This window comes from Octodon degus, unplaced genomic scaffold (genome assembly GCF_000260255.1).
Source record: "Octodon degus isolate 3935 unplaced genomic scaffold, OctDeg1.0 scaffold00010, whole genome shotgun sequence".
Classification (NCBI taxonomy): Eukaryota; Metazoa; Chordata; class Mammalia; order Rodentia; family Octodontidae; genus Octodon; species Octodon degus.
Window position 1 is genome coordinate 17,347,116 of NW_004524586.1, and position 22,557 is coordinate 17,369,672.

At 41.5% G+C, this 22,557-nt stretch overlaps 1 protein-coding gene across 1 annotated transcript in view; it reads left to right on the top strand.

Moving 5' to 3' along the window:
* The first annotated feature begins 9,021 nt into the window (after positions 1–9,021).
* Positions 9,022–22,557, top strand: part of Adam12 (ADAM metallopeptidase domain 12) — a 330,777-nt gene continuing 317,241 nt past the window's right edge. Inside the window, exons 1-2 of the mRNA XM_023709048.1 lie at positions 9,022–9,100; positions 10,389–10,486. Of these exons, the coding sequence (XP_023564816.1) occupies positions 9,022–9,100; positions 10,389–10,486 (177 nt within the window). The remainder of the gene's footprint in view (positions 9,101–10,388; positions 10,487–22,557) is intronic.

Genomic DNA, 22,557 nt, shown 5'->3' on the forward strand with positions numbered 1-22,557 from the left:
AGTCCCTCCAGGATGCCTTCTGCATTCATCAGACAAGTGCAACCTTGGAAATCTGTATCTTTTTTTTGATTCAACTGTCCTGTACCTTGTGATCAGAAGCCAAGAGGGAAAACAGATCAAGTTCATTGCATTGCCAGGGGCCTTTACACAATGCATGGCAGTTGACTGACACATCAGTGCTTAATGTTACAGAGAACTGAAATTCAATTTAGGACATGTACTGCATCATTAGTATAGATTTTTAAGCCAAGGCAACAACAGTGGGCAAATGCTCCTCCTGATAAGATACCTGTTGGCTGGTGGAGGGAGTGTGGTGGCTCCCTGCTCTATAGGAACAGATCCAAGCAAACATGGGTATGATTGAGAGACAGTTTCAAAAGCTGAAGACATGAAAGTTTAGTTTATTTTTCTAAATGAAGTTTATTTATGTATATCTACAATTAGTACATTGTAGATATACATAATTGTCGCATGCATTGTAGGGAATTTGTACTTATGCCCCTTATATCTTGCTGCTTCCGTTTGTATTTCCCTACCTTTCCTTCAACGCTCTTCCCCTTCTTATTTACAAAAGCTTTGTTTCCATTTTATCCTTCTTTTCTTTTTTCCCCCTCTCCTTTTGTTTCTCCCTTTCTAATTCTCCTTCCCATTTGAACATTTTCTTCTTATGTCATAATACCTAAAAAGTTCATAATAAAAATTAAAATACTTTTACATCAATCTATATGCCTGAAATGTATTTGTCAAATGAAACGAAACTGCAACCTCCTAACTCAAGACTCTAATTCTGCATTATACCAGTTTGGCTTATTTTACTTGACTATGTAAGTTAGGATTTCTTATGTGGGTTCCCCAGATTTAATAGTCAAAGTCAATGGCAGAAAGGTTAAAGGTTGTTAAAGTTATATTAACACTTGCTTTTAGATAGCTTCACTTGATTCTTGGTCTTCAGGACCTAGCAGGCGTTCCCTAAGTGGAGAGCCCCATTCTCACTGCACTTACTCCCTGTCTTGTCTCACTCCCTTTCTTGTCTCACTCCCTGTCCTGTCTTGCTCCATGTCTTAGTTGTTCCCTACCCCATACAGCCAAGCTACTGGAGTCTCCTCTAATAGCATATCCAGCAAGAGAGGGGAAGGAAAGGAAGATTCCTGCACCTGGGGCATGAGGCAGAGGAGGCCATGCCTCCATTGTTGCCCTTTGGGGTTCTATGTATATTTCCCCATAAAAACATGTTGGGTTTCAGATTTAAAACTATTACCCAAGTCAGAATTCAAAGTTCTTTTTCCTCATAAAGAAAATGAAGTGTTCTAAGTGGTGGCATGAGAGTCAACTACAAGTTAGTAAACACTTGAGAACCAGTCTTCAAGAATTCTCTGAGTCTACCGAAAATGCATTTCAAGCTCAAATAGCCTGTGCTCTCTGGCTTTTAGTGTCCTTGCTGGGATTTAGCTCTTCCTTGCCTAGCCTGGTGTGTACTCTTGAGTAGAGAAGGAAATATCGGGCCACCATCATGACAATTTCTATTAGGGCCCATAACTTCCCTGTTCAGATCTTAATTAGGCCCCTCAAGGAAGCTTTCCTGCTGGGTAGATAATGAGCAAGATGTTTCAGATGAGGACTCTGGTTGACGTGGTAGTTCTCATTAAAAATAAGTAAATTGGAATTCTGGCTTATAAATAAGGCTCATGTGGATTTATTATTGTGCATCAACCTACAAGAGATTAGATGGTACTAGTGCTAATAATCACCTGTCAGAACTTTAAAATGAGGAAGAAACCCTGGGCCCTTACCACATGTATCATGACCATGACTAGGCCTTGGAAACTTAACTTTTCAATAGTATTTCATGGTCCTGTCTGTGCCTGGAGATCTAGCAGTGAATTTTCTAGACAAGACCTCACTCTTTGATATTGCCACTTTTGACTACAGATGGGATGATGTGGCAAACAATGGGTAAATAAATAAAGCAAGTCTATGAAAGTGCTATGAAAGAACAACATACAGTGAGGGGCTAGAGGGAAACTTGGAGGAAGAGCATGGAGGAGGGCAACTTTTCTGAGGGGTAACATTGGAGCTGTGTCTTGACTTGGGGGTCAGGTGAGGCTTGAGAGTGGAGCCTTCTAAGCAGAGGACACAGCATGTGCAAGAGATGTGAGGTGGAATAGAAGGTTGGTCCCTGTGGTCACAAGTAAGCCAGATGATTCTGTTGGGTTAGTAGAATGGTTAGGAGCACATGTCTAGAACTTAGCTCTGTTGATTGACCTCTTGGCTTCATAATTTGTGTCATCCTGGGTGAGTAAATTTTCCATCCCTCAAATAGGGTGCCATATCATGGGGGTGTTTTCAGGTTTAAACCAGTTAAGCTTGTGAAGAATTAGAATGGTGTTGAGCCCATAGCAGTTAGTTAATATCCACCACTGTAATCAGCTAGCATCTTGTGTGTCTTCTGTTCTCGACACTGCATTTTTGCCCATGCATACCTCTCATGCATTCTTCTCCAGGCTTCATGTATTCCTTTCTGAAGCAGAGAATATTTTCAGTATGAGTCAGGCGTACACTTTTTAAAATCCATACAACAACTTGCCCTTACTCTCAAAATGCAAACTGCTTTGGACAGCCTGGGTCTCATCTGTCATCTATCCCTCTGTGCCCATGTTTTTATACCCACTTTCTCATTTCATTTTAGCTATGTGAATTACCTATCTCTTTTTAAAGCTCCTGAAGCTCCCTGTTAATGAAGGATCTTCCCCCTCATGTTCTTTGATGGGAGACACCTCTGTAGACTTTGCTTTCATACGCTTCTTTGAAATAGCCCTGTGGGTGCTAAGACTATCTATAGTCAATGCAGAGGTGGGATATTTTAGAAAGCAAAAATAGCAGAAAATATGCTCAGCACTAAACACTCAGAGTTATTGATGCTAGGCTGTAAGTGAAGACTCTGCCAAAGAGATCACAGAACTGTGAGCCACAAAGGTCATGTTCTGCAGGGGGAGTCATGGATGGTGGAAGCGTTGACAAGATACACATGACAGCACTTGCCTTGGGTTTTGGCTGAAGGATAAAAGTGAAAATCCTTTAATTTTGAAACATGTTGAATTTGCCGTGATGATGGTAAGGACACACTGAAATTAATATGGCCCATTGATACATAGCTCATGGTGTGTTTGGGTGACATGGCCAGATGGGAAAATACTGATTCAGGATGCATCAGCTTAAAAATTAATTAGTCCTCCAAGGAATAGTGAACATGCAGAGGGATCAGGGCCAAGACCCGAGCCTTGGGGGATAGTCATGCTGAGAAGATAAAATCTGGCCAGAGAAGTGGAAGAAACTCAGAATCATTGAGTCCTGCCAATGAAGGAGGTATGTGCTCCAGCAGAGAGGGTCCAGATTCCAGGCAGCACAAGGAGGATGCTGGAGAGTGCCATTGGCAATCCAAGACCCCGAGCACACTGTGACTTATTCTTCACTGTTTAATTCCACTGAGTTCACTGCAAGGCTGACCAGAACAAATGAGGTCCATTCTTTTTTCTTTGCTGTTATTGTCCAAACATTGTTTCTGGGGTAAAAATTTAATATTTTATTTTCCCTCTCCATTTCTTACAAAGCAGAATTTGTAGAATTCTGACGTCCCTCACTTTCTACCCTAAAGCATTACAGATGAACAGCCTATCTTTGCTCCTCAGGAACGAAGTGATTAATGCATTTGGAGAGTCCAAGGGTTTGGATTTTGCTGTGAATTCTGATATTTATTATTGGGCAACTTGAAGGAAAATTTTTACAACTCTGTAGTTTAATCTTACAGTTTGTAAAACAGGATTTGTACTGGCCTTCACTGACAAGTAAAGGGATATAAAAATAAGTTAATGTTGTAAATGATCTTTCTTTGCACACGTGGGAGGCACTATAGGCATGAAAATTATGTTTATGCATAATAGAGACAACTTGTGCTTGGGGTATGAATCCATTTGAAACATTTATGGGAAGATATAACTAGCTTTCTTTGAAATTCAAAATGACATATAAAACATCTTTTCAAAATTGTAATTGTTCCATAGTACTTGATTGCTTTTATTTCCAAATGGGCTCTGTTCTCTAACATGCCCAAGGCTATGTGGCTCGAGTACCAGGCACTGCTGCCTTGTCCTCATGAGTCAAAATAATTGTTTTTTCAAAGTTTATTTTTCTTAATAAAAGTAATATGTGCTGATTATATAAAAAACAAATACAAACTGTTATGGCTTGTGTCTAGATGTCCCCCCACCCCCAGCCCATGAAGCCTTATGCAATCATAGGTGGCTGGATATAGAATGTGATGCTGGGATTTTCATGGTGCAATGCTGGGATCAAGGGCCCTAGTGCTACCTGCTCTAAGTAACCTGGATAAGGTGAAGGAGATAAAAGATGCTAATAAGGTCCCGTGTTGCTTGGCTACTGTCTGCCATGAACTGCTGCTCCTGTTCCATGCCCCCCTGCCTTGGAGCCAGCCAATTATGGAATGAAACTTCCACAATCTGTGAGCTAAATAGACCTTTCTTCCCTTAACTTCTGGGTGTTGGATGTTTTGTCTCTTCAACAAGCCCCCAAACTCAAAGACCAGCAAGGACATTTTGGTTTCTTTCCAAATACTGATTCAAAAACACACAAAAACAAAAAGCTAAAACCAAATGATGTGCAGGTACAGTTCTGCATCCATGATTTCTCTTAGTCCTCTTTCTAGCCCTCTGGGATGGATCGTGGTCCATAGTCTTGCATGACTTTCCAGGATATGAGTACCAAAGAATGCATATAACTTGCCCAAGATTATGCACAGAGTAGTGTGTTAGGCATGGACCATGTCTTCTTACTCAGAATTTTATGACTGGCTCTCTTTCACTAGCTGTATCTTGATACAGTATAGGCTGCCTATGTGGGCAATCCCAACCTTAGGATCTCAGAGAATCTGGATTCTGTTTTTTCAGGATGTTGATGTGACAGTCACTCCATGTCATTGCTCTAGCCCAGGGAATGGTTCTCCCTTTGACTTCTTGAATATCTCAGAGCTTGAAGCTGTTTCTATGTTCTGTAGAGTTCCCTTGAGTACTTGAAGGACCTTCCAATTGTTGAGGATCAGCTGTGCTTCTGTACCTCTACCTTTTAAACTCCAGAAGCCCACTATGCTTGGTTGTGGTCACTGAATCTCCTTTCCACCTGAAGATTCAGCAATGTTGAAAGAGAGATGAATGTGAAGTGTTCCAATTTACTGATATCTGGACACCTAGTGATACACACCCATCTCTCAGCTTTTTGACATGAAACTGTTCTAGAATGGCATGATTATTTTTCCAAGATTGAGATAAAATTTTAAAAGTACTAGCAATGTCTCCTTTAAAGCAGCTTTAGATTTATATAAACATTAAAAATCTAGTACAGATGGTTCTCTTATATGCCACTTCTCTTATATGCCACTTACATCTCTTAGATGTTTCTAGCATCTTGCATGAGTATGCAATTGTTACAACAATGAATGGCATGATATTTTATTCACCTTCTCTGTGTTTCCTTGGTTTTCTCATAATGTATGTTTTCTTCTTCATTCCCATGCAGGATACCATTTTACATGTCATGTCTCCTTTGGCTCCTTTTGACAGTATCTTAGACTATCTTTGTTTTTATGACATTATCAGTTTTGAAGAATATCATCAGGTGTATTTTAGGATGATTCTTTTTGGAACTTATGATTAGAACTGAGTTATAGATTTTGAGGAAAATTACAGATGTAAAATGGCATTCTCATCATATTTCAATATTGTATAAAACCTATATGACTTATTGTTGATATTGGTCTTGATCAGCTGACCTCATAATTACTCTTTTCAGATTAATTTTTGCCTTAGTTCTTTTGAAGATCCTTGAGCTATGTTATTTTATAATTATGCACTGATTTTCACTATAGATATGCAAATGAGGTGAAAAAGTGATACCATTATTTTATTGGGATTGAAGATGTGAATCTGGACTAAATAAATTATTTTTCTTTATGGGAACGTCACCTCTAACATGTTCCTTTTACACTGTTTGTATTTTAGAGTCAGTGTATTTGTCTTCATCCATGAAGAACCTTCAGGCGGGGGTCAGGGTGCTGCAAGCTTGCTCTCCACTCCCTGCTGTGTTTCCCTTTATTTTCTGGCCAAAGCAGAGTGGCTAGACCTGGAATATAGTAGGGCTTTTGTAGACATAGGTTCTGAGTCATATGGGAGATCTAATTCAGTTTTGGGGGCATCTGCCACCAACTTTTCCATCCTCCAAGGCCACTGCTATAAAGATCCTTGACCAAATAACTGTGCTGAAATGTCCCACCTGACCAGCCATAATCGTGTCTGAAAATGACAGATTCACATGAAGAGGGGCCAAAAAATCAGGCACACAGATCTGATGAGAAAGTGCAGCTGATGATCACAGAATATAATTAAGTTCAAGATCAAAATTCTACCATGCATTTTTCTACTCTGGGACTGGTATAAACTGGATGTTTTATCAACACAACAAGCATTGTGTGTCAGGGTATCCAGCAGCAAGAAGGACTGGAAGTTCTTCCCCAGTAGACGTTGTCTATATTCCTTACTTAGATAATAGTGAGTTTTGAGCATGCCCAAATATGTATATTATGAGAAACAAAATGTATGCAAACTGTATATTTTATAAGGTCATATTTTCTGAATGCATGCTTCATTCAAGACCTGCTTTTATGGTTTGTCAACAAGATCACTCCATAAAATACATTCTGATATCTCACAGCTGTGTACAATTTATTCTGTCTATCCATGCAGCACAAATAAAATTTTTATTTGCATCATCTAAAAGAAATACCAGTGTATAAATACACAAGCAAAACTCATAAGAAACAGTCTTCTGAGTACAGCTACAGCTGAGAGGACATTGTGCAACCAATTAAAAGGCAGAGCGATGGCTTCATTATCCATGTACATAGATAATAAATACTGTGCTCAGCAAATAGTTACTCAATTTCTTAAAAGGGTTACACAACATCCCACAAATGCTGGCGCTGTCTGCCTTCAAATTCTCCTGGGAATATTTAGAAATAAAGCCTCTTCGAGGAAATCATTTGAGCCAAAAAAAAAGTCTTCTTTCAGATTAGGGGGCTGGAATATGTAGGTGAAAAGGAAAATATCCAGTGGTTAGAATATTGTGCCTTTAACAGAGCAACTGTGTTTTTCTGTATCACCAGAACCTTGGAAGAACTGGTCCCAGGATTCAGAACGCTCTTTACATTTGATTTGCATAGCAGCCTCATCCAATCAGGGGGCTGCCTTGCATCTGCCAGGTCAAGGGGTGGAGTTGCTTCCTCTCTAGTTCCTTCACTGCCAGGGACACATGCTAATGGCCTCATAGGAGACCTGGCTTTCATGCACAGTCTTCTCCTTCCTTAGCTTCTCAAGCACTTGTGAAAAATGCAAAGAGCTTTCCTGCAAGCATCTGAAGCCTGAATGAAAAGCTCGCAGCCATTTTTGTACCGTGGCTGGAATGCTAATGATAGTGTGTTGTCCCCTGTGACTGTGTATATGTGGTGGGGGATACAAGATGGCTATTTTAGGTATCATCCTTTGCCCAATTTAACAGGTCCTGGGACAACTGAGTTGGTGATTAATTTAAGAATTTACTTGTGTTACAAACTTAACTTGGATCCACCAGGAATAGCTTATCACTCAACAGTTTTGTTTATGTGGAGGGATATTAAGATGTTTGAGATTGCTTTATTGACAGTTTTACCTGACTTCTCGGAGTGTCATCATGGCTGTGAACTTCTTGACACATGATCTAGTGGTCTGTAATCTAGGGGGATGTCTAGATGGATTTCTACTTTTCAGTCCATTTGGCAGTAATTCACAGTATCCTTTACCCAACTCCAACACCACCCCGGCTCTCTTATAAGGGCAGTTAATTTCACTTCACACTCTTGCTCTGCAGGAGTGTATGACTGGGTCAGAACTCATGCTAACTTGTGAATCTCAGGGGCTCTGAGCAAGAGAGCAGCTCTTGGCAGCTCTTCAAGAATGATGCCATTAACACCCTTTGAGGCCGGCTTGCACTTTCTCCAAAGATATCCCTGAACAGGGCTCACTCTGGCTAGTTTCAGGAAAAGGACCAGATTCACCCTGTCTCTGCTGGCATCTCTTCTTGGCACTCTATGGAGGTTGGATGGTTCTCTTCTTTGGGTCTCACTTCAGATACACCTATGTATGTTTCCATATACCTAATGAGATATATTCAGGATAGTACTCAAGTCTAAATATAAAATTCATTTATATTTTATATAACTTTGTATATATACCCTTACCACTGACATTTTTAGTATGCTTGTATTTTTAATACAATCTGTCCCAAAAAGTCAGATGTGAAGTTTCCCACTTATGATATCATATTTTGCTCCAAAGGCTTCATATTTTGGAATATTTCAGATTCTGAATTTCAGATGAGGGACGCCCAACCTGAGCTTGTTTACTTGTTTAGTTGTTTTTTCCAGAATACAAGAATGTTAGTCATGGGGTAGTGCAACTTTATCTGCATAACCCCTCTTACATGTACAGGACTGAAAAAGTTGAGCGCTCTGGGCTGAAGCTGTTTAAGAGATGAGGCTTCCCATGGTGTGCACAAGTGTCATTGTCCCCAGGTGACATTAGGTGGTACTGGCCTGAATCAGAATGATCCCTTTAAATGGAAGCCCTCTGATCTAGAGCACCTACATGCATGTCCTTGCCAAGGCAGGCAGTTCATAAATACTTGGTGAGTGAGTATGCACACACGTTGGCCAACAAAGAAGCAGGTACCCCAACCGAACCCCACTGTACCTCCTATGAGCACTCTGACAGGCACGAAGTCAAGCCATGAGAAGAACTTCATGAACTGAAGTCCCCAAGCTGCCCCTCTGCAGCTACGGCACTTCCGATGACTTCCAGATGGCTGATCTTTCCTTTCCATCCAGCATTTCACTGATGCCTATAACTTCTGATGTCTTCACCGATGTCCCCTCAGCTGGCACAGGTGCAGAACCTGTATCCCACATACAGGTTCATAAATTCACAAATCATCCTGGTCCAGGGTACTGCTTTCCCTACCCTCTTCACTCAGCCTGTGACCATGGGCCTCTCTTTCCCTCTTCCCACATGCCCAAGAGACCCAGTTTACACCTCTGGCCATATTCCCAACTTTCAGTTCATTCATCTCATTCCTGTTGGATCTGCCATCCACAAACAGGATACCTTGTGAGCAGCTTGAGAATTTTCTAGAATGCCTTGTGAGCAGCTTGTGAATTTTCTGGAGAGGCTGGCTCAGACATTTAATGCTCCACTAGTATCCTTTTGTAACCTGACCATAACTGCAAACTTCCACAGTGAGAATGATAAAATGGTGTGGATTTAAAAGTATTGGGGGAATTATAAAATGTCTAGGATTAAAATTTCAATACCATTTGTGCCTAATAAATGTGAACTCTTTAGTAACTTAAAACTGTGCTATTATGACTCAGGTCTGAAAATTATGAGCCCTGGTTGAAGAAATGGGAATAACATATGAGGGAATCTGGTCCATCCTCTACCTTGAGGACCACACTGTGGTCGCAGTGAATAGCAAACATGTGACCTCATAGGAGAACAAGCCCAGAGAAATTACTGTATTTGTTAAGAAAGGGATACACTCTCCAGAAGAGAAAAATGTTATCCTTTCCATTAGGCTTGTTTATAAAAATGGAGCTAGTTGAACTGTGTCAGTATAGCAGCTAGTTTGACAGAAAAGACCCTAAGAAACAAGAGCGTATAACAGTTTATTGAATGACTTGAGTTCTCTTTTTTACATAAAGCAGTCTAGTCAGACTGCGCTGGCAAATTCATTTGTCTATAGAATCACTTATTGAAGCATATAAAATTAGACTTTGTAAGTACAGAGAGGAGATTTGGTATTGTGCTTAACAGATTCACTGGGACTTAAGTAAATGGATTTAGTCTTAATACGGTTAAATCCTGGAGACTTTTAATAGAGAACTAATCTTAGATACAGCATTAATTCGTCACTTTACAAAATCACTTTTTTTACTTTTCTGTTGCTTATTGAAGGTTTAAATTGTATACTCTGGCTATGATAATAACCTAGCATGCGTTGCAAGCTTGGAATAAAAAAAAATTTAATTTGTTTTCTTTAAAGTACAGTATTTTAACTGTAAGAAAGACAGAGAATTCATTGGCTTCTGCACTTATCATGACTTAATAGATTATAGTGTCCCTTGTGCTTATTCAACTTCCCAATATTTTCACTGTGTCATTTATGTATAAGCTCATGATCTTGAACTCTTCCCAGCTAGAATGACAACTGTGGCTTCTTTGCTTTTGATTCAGGAGTGAGCTTATGGGACCATGGAGGAGATTATGAAGTTGCCAGAGCTGCTGTTCTGAATGGAGACCTTGGGACCCCAGGGAAGAACAGTGACTCAAAGGTCAGTTTTCCCCCTCTGTGAGACCACTGAAGTTTTAAAATAACTTTAAATGTATCTTTTTTTTTCAACTGTTGCCTTTACTCATTTTACTGATAACTTTATTCTCATATATATTTATTCTTAAAAAGATTGAATGAACCCAAGTTTGATGTGATAGCCTTCATGAGTGGCCCAGTATTATTTCCATCTATTAGAAGTTAATTTTCAACAAATGTAAAGGATGACATTATCAAATAAACTTCTCTGTATTCAATGTACTTGAATAATGGGCATTTTTATAGTCATGTCTGTTTAATCAGTGTTGCATCTTTTCAAGTGATTATTGGCTGAAATGTTTTCATACAACTGAAAAAAATTATTACAAGTTCTAATGCCATCTAAAGTCTATTTACTTTAACATGTTTCTGTTGTACCTTTTGTGATATGAAGAATAAAGTAATTGAAATATTATTGATGAAATCTAATATTTCAGTGATTTTTTTATCTGCCAAGTTGACATAGCTTTCCTCAATTTCAGAGCTTGTAAGAACAGTTGCAAAGTGATAAAATCTATAGAAATATGAGCTCTTGGGAGAGCTCAGACAGATGGCTTTGTCCTTGTGTTATTGCAGCTATTTTTAGATCATTTGTCATGATAGAGAACAGATTTTTTTTTAAAAGAACAGTTGAAATTGTCAAAATCCTAGGTGGTTTTAGGAAATGACTTCAGGGGGCCACCTTTAGATGAGTAATGATTTACATCGTCAATTTATTTTCAAGCGAAGTCGCATTTGAAACTGAGTCTCAAGAAAGGTTGATAGATTGACTGAAGCCGCCAAATGCCAAATCTGCACTTTGTTAAAAAAAAAATTGTATATCGTGGCAGTTGTTGTGTGTTAGATATACAAAAGACATGCATGGTGGTATTGCTGATATGTCCTAGAAGAAGACATAAGTCATTTAAGAAAGCCTCATTATGTTATTAATCAGAAAAATTATAAGCAATTATTATTGATGCAAAAACCAGAGGTATGTGGTTATATAAAATGTATGTCAATATTTCTAGGCACTAGTAATATAAAAATATGGACCAATCTGAAATTTCTCAGGTAATAGAAGCCATGATGGGGACTTCCCCAGGGGATAGAGGTGCTAGTTTTAGCAAATAAAATCTGCCTGGTTAAATTTGGACTTCAGAAAAATAATGAATACTAATTATTTTAATGTAAGTATATCCTATGTAATATTTTGGACATACATATACTAAACATGTCCCTGTGCCCCAGTATTAGTTATGAGAATATGGATTTGGTTGACTAAAGCAACAAGGTGCTAAGGTGCTGGTGTGGGCCAGTCCAGGTTTCCCCTGGATTCTGACCTCCAGTCTCATCCTTCCTGCTCACCACCACCTGGCAGACATCATAAGATCCCTGTTCTAGAGGAGGAGAAATCGGCATATGCCCTGCTGGCCAACCTTACTCCTGATGATAATACGCCATCAAAGAACACCATCTTTGTAGAAAAGTAGGAAAACTGTTAATGTTGGGCAGATGTCCCAACTCCTTGAATTGGAATTCCAGAACCAGAACAATCAGGGTGGTAGAAACATCACTAAAATAACTTGCACTGACATAACTGCATGATAGTGATATTATTTAAAGGAATAGGTATTTAGATGGGTTGGGATAGCGTTTCATTTCAGTCCCACGCAACTCATCTCAACAGGAAGCTCATAACTTCTGCATCATGACAAGGACTATGAAGTGTGCTCACGTTTGGTAGAAAGCTCCCATAACCTTGCATGAGAAAGAGTGCACAAGAGTGATCTGCTTCATAAGTGCATATGTGTGGAAATTCCCCATGGCATGGTGTGGTGCTGTGTCCTGGGGGCCTCATGGCGTCACAGCCATCATGATTGTGATTTTCTTTCTTTTTTAAAATGTTTTTGGTACAAGGTCTCACTACGCGGCTCCGACTTGTAGTGATCCTGTTTTCAGCCTCCCAAGGGCTGAGATTTGGGGCATGCAGCACCATGCCCAGACTCGGTCACTGGCTCAGTGTGCCCAAGGGTGGGACCGGTGGGGGATGCAGTATAGGGATTGCACCCTGGTCCCTGCACTCGCCTCAGCAGGCGCTTAGTGTGCTGAGCCGTCTCGCTGGTCCTCATGATTGTAATTTTCAGCCACATCAACACAGCATGTCTTTACTTCAAAGCAAAGCAAATGTATGCCAGTGAATGTTGCTGTAGAGCGGCTATGCCTGCAGTGTTACAGAAAGCAGACTTTTAGATCTTCTGTCTTGCTGCTTTCTGTTTAGTCAGTTTTTATGGTTTGCTTACTTGCTTTTTTTTTTTTTTTTTTTGTGGTACTAGAGATAGAATCCAAGGCCTTTATAATGAGCTACACTCTTGGCCTTTCATCTTAAAAATGTATTTTTTTTCATTTTTCAACAGAGTCTTACTAAGTTGCTAGGTTGTCCAGGTTGGACTTGAACTTGTAATCGTCCTGCCTCAGCCTCTCAGAATTCAGGGATTATGCGCATGTACTACTATGCCTGGCTTATTAACCAGTTTTAATGGAACATCTCTGAAGTCCAGTGACTATCCACACAGTCCACAGAGAAAGCAGACCGGCGTTCTACCTCTGCATCTCGTACTCCAGTGAGGGAAATGTAAATATAATACATTCAGATTGTGACTTAAAAAATTATTTTAGGGACCACCAATGAGATGCGTTTCCATGGCAGGAAAGCCTTTCCTCAGAAGATGGTAAATCACCTTCTCAATGAGTTTAAAGGACCAGACTGAGAGGAGCAAGTGTGTAAGCAGCTTGTAAGCAAAGAGCCGGGACATGTCTGGAAATCAGACAGACGGTGCAGGAGCAGGGGGCCGCTCTTCCCCTCAGGCGCCTTCCAGGCATGGCCTCACTGTACGTAAAGAGGCCTGGTGGGAAGCCCGCTTATGTTGAGAAGCTGACAAACTACTGTCCTCTTCCTCTAATAGTTAAATATTTGCATCATGACTTCACAAGAGTTAACAACCATAACATCCATTTTCGTAATTATTCTTCCTCGAAGTGTGTAAAATTGATAACAATAAAATCTTTTTCCTATTCATGCAGAAACATTGACCTCTTAAATAATCCTGTCTGCTCAAACATCAGAAGTCAAGGGATGCAGCACTGGACAGAGGGTTGCTTGCTACTGGGAAGGTGACAAGAGCCTGGGTGCTGGGGCAGTGACATGTGCTTTTGTGTCCCTTTGCATTTCTTCTAGACAGCTTATGAGAATCGCCTTGCTAAAATGAGGAGCTAAAATGGGGGGTCCACGGTATGAAGGCCAGCTTCAGGCCTAGTGTGAAATCCTAACCCTGTGTGAGCCAGGTTCACTCACCACTAACGGCTGTCCTGCCCACCCCCACCAGCCAGATGTTCTGACCCGCACCTTCTCCACGCCCTTCCCATGCCTGCTTGGACTTGCCATCATCCTGTGATGCCACCAGCTGTTCTACAGGGACCTGATCACCTGCCCCAGCTCTGGGGCTAAGGCACACGTGGGTCCCAGGATGGACACTGGGAGAGCAATGGGAGGCTGTAGAAACTTTCTGAAGGAGACAGAGGCAGCTCAACATGTGCTTGTGGACAGCAGCAAGAATCAGTCAGAATGTGTATTGAAGGGAGAAGAAATTAAACTGGCTGCTAGGTTAGTGACTTTGAGGACAAGCTCAGTGCTGGGTCCTAGCTACTGAGGTGGTGCTACATAGAGTGTCTTCACAGAGCAAGGACTCCCTGTTTAATTTGGTATCCATGACAGCATTAACTTACTTGCTCATCCTTTTTCAGCTTGGGTACATATTAAAATAACCTGGAAACTTTTATAAATATCAATGTTCAGCACCCAGTCTTTGAGAGTTAGTTTAGTTGGCTTAGCAGAAGACCTAGGTATCTTTCTTTTTGTGAAGCGTTCTTCCCAAGTAATTTAATAAGCACAGAAGTCATAGAAGCAATTGGAAAAATCTATGCTACATCTGAGGCTAGAGTTCTGGTCAGCCTCGTTCATTGGTGCAGGCACAGTTGCTATCAGCTGCTTTTCTCTAGTATTGGGAATTGAACCCACATGCTTCATGCTGAGTGACATCCCCAGCCTTCTTTAATTTTGATACAGGGTCTCACTGAGTTTCCCAGGCTGAGATGAACTTGTGATCCTCTTGCCCCAACCTGTCAAGATTGCAGGTGTATGCTAGCAGGCCAACTTCTCTTTCTCTGTTTGGTTTGTGGTTGCAGTATATCTGGAGCAGACATGAGTGTGCTCCTTCTAAACCAAGACTCAAGCCATTGCTGCTGCTGGTAATTTAGTTGCAAGAGTAAGAGGACAGGAAGGCACATGGCCTTGTACAAACTGGAGAGCTTCCAGACTTCTGTTTTTATCCTTTACTTCATCTCTAACATGGTGATGAGCTTATCTGCTTTCTGTGCTCTTACGGGTTTTGAAGGAATGAGATGAGTCAATGACTTTAGAAATACATTGAAATCAGAACGTTACTACCAAAAGGTAAAGTGACATTGAAAGTTTAGTCTGCAGGAATCAAGCCCCAATTTTGTGTCTGGAGAGAAAGCTGACCTAGAACTGGGGAAGATGTGTCAACGTGTGATTGATCGTGAGATGACCTCAGCTGAGCTCAGCCACTGAATGCTCCAGGAAATTTCCAATTTCCAGTTTTGGCACATGAGAGTGAATATACGGAACTAGTATGTGAAATGGAAAAATAAAAGGCAAATGAATTAGAACATGAAACAAAAGCTTCCCTTAGCATATTGTGGATCTCAAATATCAAGTATCAGATAGCAACTAATTGAAATGGTAGAGGCAGATTCCATTCCATGCTTCTCCTCTTGCTTTTCTCAAAGCTGAGCAAACCAAGCTGTGTTTGTCTGTTGAGTCGCTGTCCTCATCTGCCCCTTCATAATCTGATGTCCTAGAGAGGTGGCTCGGGTTTGCTTGCTGACTTCCTCCCCAACCTTGCCCCTGGTGCCATCTTTCTTCCTGATACTTCCTGGAGACTGCCTCCGAGGTCATGGATGGCCTCTAAAGCCAGAACATGCCTTGCCCTCTGTGTGACTTACCACAACACTAACTCACTCACCAGTTAAGTTTTTTCTTTTGGTTCCTGAGATTGTCTTCTTTCTTGTTTCTTCTCTTATGTTTTTAATTCTTGCTTTTCCTTTAGCTTTCTGGATTTGCTCTATCACTCTTGGGTTCCTCTCAGTTTCTTGTAGACCCACTTCCTCCCCCCAAGTCATGACCCCTGCTAGCAATGTCACTCATTCTGATGACCATGTGTGCCCATGAAGTGTTGGACATGTGACCCCTGATAACTTCAGTGTTTGTCACCTGTCACTCCCTGATGTGAGATTTATCTCCCTCCCTTTGCTTTGACTTCTGAGATTTGGCCATATTTGGCCATGGGCTTCCAAGGGGCTAGAGACACCTCGGGATGAAAGTGCCCTGTCATCTGTACCTCACCATCCCCTCCAGTCATCCTGCATTCTCTGATTTACAGAACAAGCCCCAGAAAACAAGATTGTAATCTCCAAATCAAATCAGAAGGATGGTAGCATCTGGCTACTGTGCTGTTTCCTTTCTCTCCAGGCTCATGGTCACTACTTCACCACTCTGCCCCTGGGAGCAGGGTGGTCTGTCCAGAACATGGACACAGCCTGTACCCAACCTGTTTTCCAATCCCTCAAAAGTCACAAGGACACCTACCTTCAAAGCCAGCTTCCTTGCCGCAGGGCTGCACCATCCTAGGCCTGAGCCCTCTTCCACCTCTCTGCCGTGTCACCTCTGAGTAGCACCCTGATGCCTGAAGAAGCCACTTATTGCTTGAAGGAGCAGCTTGTTGCCTGAAAGAGTCATGTGACCTGTCATCAAGCTTTGCACCTGTTCTGTCTCTGTGTTCTCTTGGTGCCCTGAGGTTTACTCTGTCTCAAAGCCCCACCTGCACAGCATTGTCTCCTGGGAGGCCTGAGCTGCTTTCCCTGCCAATGAACAAATCCATCCTTCTACTACATTCATTAGCAGGCCATGCACATCTCTGGGATGTATGCTTCTACCAGCCACATAGTGAGCTCCTCCAGTTGTGGACTATGGACCTGTGGGGAGAGATGCCACTGATGAACCATTTAAGTGGCATAGATGGATGCATCTTCTGATGTCCCCCGGAACACGAGGCCACAGTGGGCAAGGGAGAGCCGTGCTTGCTCTCTCCATGGGTCCTTCTGGCTCTCATGGGGTAGTTTCATCCTAAGAGCAATGTCAGTGAGTATGAAGTCCTTTACTTTCTGAACGTTACTTCCAAAAAGTAAGGTGACATTGAGAATTCAAAGGGAACAAACTCGCTTTACTTTCCTGGCAATCTCAAATCCTTTCTGTTGGCTATCATGGTATCACGCACCACCTAAAATCAACCAGCTCAACTCTGACTTGTTTTTATTTTTTTCTTACTAAATTTGTTGAGAAATAGCAATGAGACAGTTTCAAAACTGATTAGTAGGACAGTTTCAATAATTAATACATTACATATTGTTGTCTTTGTAGTGGTTATTCATAGTAATGCAGTTCCCAGAAATTTTTCTTTCTTTCTTTTTTCTTTTCTTTCTTTTTTTTTTTTTTTTTTGTGGTATTGGGGATTGAACTCAGGACCCTGCTCTTGCCAGGCAATGCTTATTCTACTGAGCTATCTCTCTGGCTCAACTCTGCTTAATGACAGTGCACCAATACTTTGGAAAAAAAAAAAAAAAACGGCCACATTGCACTTGTTGAATGGCCACACTGAACATATTGAAACTGCAGGGTGTTTTGAAGGTTAATTTTTACTCTGATTTAGGTACCACTTCTTCCTTCTGTAGGGGCCTTACCCCCACATCTACACGATTTGAGCCTCAGCTCTACCACATGACCCACAGTACTATAAGTAGCTTCTGTTTCTACTTCTCTCAACAGCCCTGCTTTTGTGCTGTCCTTGGATGCCAGTCTTCTGGCTACCCCTATCCCTTAGAGCAGAGCCCCATACCTAGTTGTGTGATTGCAGAACATTTGATGATGGACTCTGACACTTCCCTTGGGCCAGGGGCTCATGTCACTCATTGCTGTGGACGTGGAAGACAAAGCTAACGCTTACACTTTTCTTTAAATACCAGTGGGAATCCTAGGAGTCTCCCCATTTTTGCTGAGAGTGCAAACTGCTCCTTACCTCAGCTTTGTAGGTATTGCCTATGTCTGTTTAACAAGTATGCATCCTGTAAGGTCATTGAAGGTCAGTCTCTGATAGCTACATATAATGCTACACTATGAGCTCATAATTTCTCATTGAGCAAACTCCCTTTTCTTTCCTGGCAATCTCAAGAGCAATTCTGTTACTCTGATCTGGTGTGTCCACTGGCTAATCCTATAGAGGGTAATTTTCCTCTTCCCTAAGGTATTACTCTGGTATTCATAGGAGTTCCTGGAGGATACGTAGAAGTGCCTGGCACCTGACCAACTAAGCTTAAAGGTTAGTTTTCCTGACTTATGGAACATTATTCTTCTAGTTTACAAGCCAGCTAGTTAATGTTTCCTCTTAAGAATGTAATTTTTCTAAAGTACCCACTGTAGATCTCCTAAAGAGACATGCACAGTGACTCATAAGGTGGAACACACTTTCTAGACTATACCTACTCCTCCCCTGACTTCTACCTTCCATTGCAAGCCCAGGCCTACCACTTTCTTAACAACCGCACAATGCATGAGAGCCTGCAGTGTTCAAAGACCCATGCCAAGTACAAAGGAGAATGGAGGAAGTTGGAACCTGCAGACATGGAATCACTCAGCTTTGGCTTTTCCGTGTGACACTGGGTCAGTCGCTTTCCCTTGCTGTGCCCATTTCCTCCTCTGCACAGGACAGGGTGATGGTTGCCTCATTATTGACTAAGCAAATATCAGCCACTCCTTTCCCTTGACTCATGCTGGGTTTTCCACTTGTGCTGTGGCGCTGAAGCTACTTGCACTGGATGATTGTGATGTGCACAGTGCGGTGGCTGTTCTGTGTTGTAGGATGTTCAACAGAACCTCTGTCTACATGCTGGATGCCAGTGGCATCCTTCCCCAAGTTGTGACAAGTACCAATGTCTCTAGATATTGTCAGTCATCCACTGCACAGTGGGGAAGGGCTGGGGAAGGGGAGGAACTGAGTCCCTTGGTACTGCATGGGCCACACAAATCCACAGACGTTCTGGGGGGAGCTGGATCATGACTATCTTTAGCTGTACATGTCCCAGGGTCTCTGTCACAGCTCCTCAACAATGACACCTAAATGAACGCATGCCCCGGTGACCCTTCAATGTGCACACTGAAATTTAAATTTAGTGTAATTAAATATAATTTAAATTTAATGTAATTTTCACATCTTATGAAATATTTGTCTTTAAAAACATCTACGAATACAAGACCGGAGTTAGCTTGCACACTGTGCCAAGCTCGGTTGTGCCCAAGGGCTGCCGCACCTAGCAACCACTAGGCTAAATGCTCTGCACATGTCAATCTGCAAGGGAGCTCCCAGCCAGCCTGAAGGTGGGCGATCCTGCTGCACGTGCAGATGATGCCGAAGGCCATGGAGGCAGAACGCTGCAGGGCGTGGAGCTGGAATGCTGGTGAGAAGCCGAGTGTCTGGGCCTGGCTCTCTGAGATCCTAAAGTCTAGTGTTTTCCGTGGCACTCGTCTCCCTCCCAGAAACCCCCATCAACTTTTCTCTCCTTGTGCATGGTATCAGGACGAACTCATAAATCAGTACTCCAGAAGGCAGAGGTCAGGGGTCAGAGGACAGACGGGGAAGCTCTCTCCGGCATTCTTGCCCTGACTGTCTGCCTTGCTCTGTGCCTGGGTGATCTGGCTTTCTTTAAGACATGCTTGTCCCGTTATAGCTCCCTGCCAGGCTCTTTCCTGTTCGCTCTTCCTTTCTGGCTAACTGACAAAGAGGAGAACACCAGCCAAGGTGTTGTGGTTGGGTCAGCGATTTTCCACTTAGAGAGATGGCCATTCCCTTATAGAGAGGCTTGGGGACTGTGTTTCTAAAAACACTCTCTACCATCTAGTTTATCTCTTGTGTCCTCTTAATGAAGCCTTAATAGCATTGAAAAAAATTATTGAATGAGTTCTTCCTACACTTCCTATAACTTTGTCACAAGCCTCTATCATCATTGATAACTGCCTCTTTTTTTTAAAAAAAAAAAGTCACATTTTAAGATAATTGAACAATTACGTGTGGTAGGAGACAGAGTGGATTACATTGTTTATTTGTTTATTAAATTTTTTAAAAAATCCTCCCCCTCTCCTCTCTCTGCTACGGGGTCCTGCCCTGTAGCTCAGACTCATACTGATTCCTCCTGTCTCAGCATCCCCAGCACTGAGATTACTGGTGTGCATCACAATACCTGGTTTCAGTGGCCGACATGGCATGGGGCTGGCACAGCATGCAGTATAGGGATCAAACCCGGGTCCTTGCACTTGCTGGGCAGCTTCTCAGACCACTGAGCTCTCCCCAGGCCATGCAGTGTTTAAATTTATGACAGAATATAATTTTTTTAGTGGCCATTGTATAGCAATTTGCGCATTTGACCAACACTTAAGGTCTGTGTTTGCTTCCCAGCAGCAGACAGGGAGTTGGATGAGCTCGGGCTTTGGTGGTTCATTTGTCCAGGGAGGGATGAATCCTGGGTCAATTTACCATGACACAAGAAAGAACGAGACACAGTCCTTCTCCTGAGATGCTCACAGATTGAACTAAATTGAAAGACGTACTTAGAGACTAGGGATTTTAAAACATAAATAAGTTTTTATTTTACTAAAATTTTAGAACAGGTTTAGGTTAAGTTAAAAATTACAGAGTATATATTTTATTTTAATTTATGTATGGGGACAACATGGCATGGGGTACCAGGGACCAAACCCAGGTCCTTGCGCTTGCCAGGCAGGCACTTAGACTGTTAAACTATTTCCCTGGCCTGTAAAAAGTGTATTGAGGTTCTCGTCATTCACACTTAAATTTGTACAGCACATTTGTAACGAAGGTACACATTCCATCCTAAAATCTTTTAATAGATGAGATTTGAGGAATTAAGCCCATTTAAAAGAGCATGTAACTTCTGAAGGATTATGATTCTAAAACTTTGCTTTAAACTAAAGAACTTATCTTCCCCAAAGAGATCTGGTGTGTATTACTGTTGCATTTCATAACTTCGTAACATGCAAAGGTTGAGAAAGCTGTCGTCTCTGCTTACCCTGGAATTTCTCTGAAGTCACCACATATAACCAGTGAGGACAGTTCCATCCTAGCTGCTTGATAAGCAGCCCTCATGGCGATAAAGATGTTTGGTTTAACCAAAATTCCAAGTTCACAGTTTTTAAAGTCTTTTTACTCTTTCCTTAAAAGAAATCCTAGGTGGGGAGATAGCTCAAAGGTCTAAGCACGTGCCTTGGCAAGCGCAAGAACCCTGGTCTGATGCCAAGTACTGCATGCCATGCCAGCCCTGTGCTGTGCTGGCCACTGAAACTGGGCATGGTGGTGCATGCCTATAATCCTAGGGCTGGGGAGGCTGAGACAGGAGGATCACTATGAGTCTGAGCTGTGTAGCAAGACCCTGTACCCAAAAAATAAATAAAAGATTCTTTTAAAAAGTCCTCCTGTTCTTTCCTTTAAATATTTTTAAGCCTATCATAAGAGTACCTATGGTAAATATGTAAATCATGCCTTAAAAAACAACTGACTACTGAGCCATTAGATAACGGTAACATAGGCCAGGTTAGAGAATTCATGTGAAAACCTTTAGCTCTTGCATGCATTTAATGTGCTCATGATGCTCCTATTTCTTGCCTGTGTGCCTGTGAGCATCAGGTACATGTTCCCAGCAGTGGACACCAGTGTTTCATAACCATTTCCACCATTATTCTATGCCTAAAGAGAATAAATAAATTATATAAAATTATAATTTCGTTTCTCCCTAACAATGGTCATTAAACACTAAGGAGTAAGATTTTGTTGGGTTGTGTTGAGATCTTGAGGATCATAATGATTGTAATATGGATGCGTTTTCACCTCCTTCCTACCTGGCAATAACTAGCCCCCCTGAAAATGCATCATAGAAATTACACATCAAGAGGCGAAAGGAAATAGGTGTTTCCTAAGACTACGTGTATTGGCCAAAATCTAGCCCATAGACATTTGAAGCAAATAAGAATAAAATTGATTCGTCATCCCACCTAATGACTTCTTGCTAGATTGATGGAAAACCTTTTATATAAGAATAGTTTTAAATTTCCCACAAAATTGGAAATACAATACAAAGTTCCCCATATACTCCATACCACATGTCCCTGTTATTAACATCTGAAATTCTTGTTGTATTTGGTGCAGTATATTAATACACCAATACTGATAGCTTATGGTTAATAAAACCTATATGTTATTCAGGAACCTCTTGGGTGTGAGAGTTTCTCAGGCCATTCGTGCTTTTGGTGACTTTGAGAGTTTGGGGGAAGGCTGGTCAGAAGACTTTGAAGCCTGTCCCTCACCTGGAATTTGTCATTTTCCTCATGGTTGTACTAGGCTTGTCTATTTTAGAGAGGAAAAACCACAAAGGTAAAGTGCCATGCTTGTTACACCATATCCAGGCACACACTGCCCATGTCACTTGTCACCTTGGTGTTGACCTTAGTCATCTGTGTGCAATACTGTTTTTTCTGGATTGTGCACTGTAAAATTCCATGTTATATTGGAGGAAGTCACTGTACACAAGCCACACTGTATGAGGGGGATTTGTGTTCCCTCTCCTTTGGGGGCAAGTAGATATGTAAATTATTCTGATTGCTTTTGTTATAAACTTTTATGCCTGAATTAGTTTTAAAATTTGTATTAGTCTATGTTGACATATATGTAACAGCTACATTCATTTTGGGGAGTGGACACACAAATATGTGAAATTTCTCAATTTTTATCTCTTTCCTTCCTGTCTCTCATCTTCTCATCCTGTTTCCTACCATCCCCTTTTTTTCACTTGTTTTTT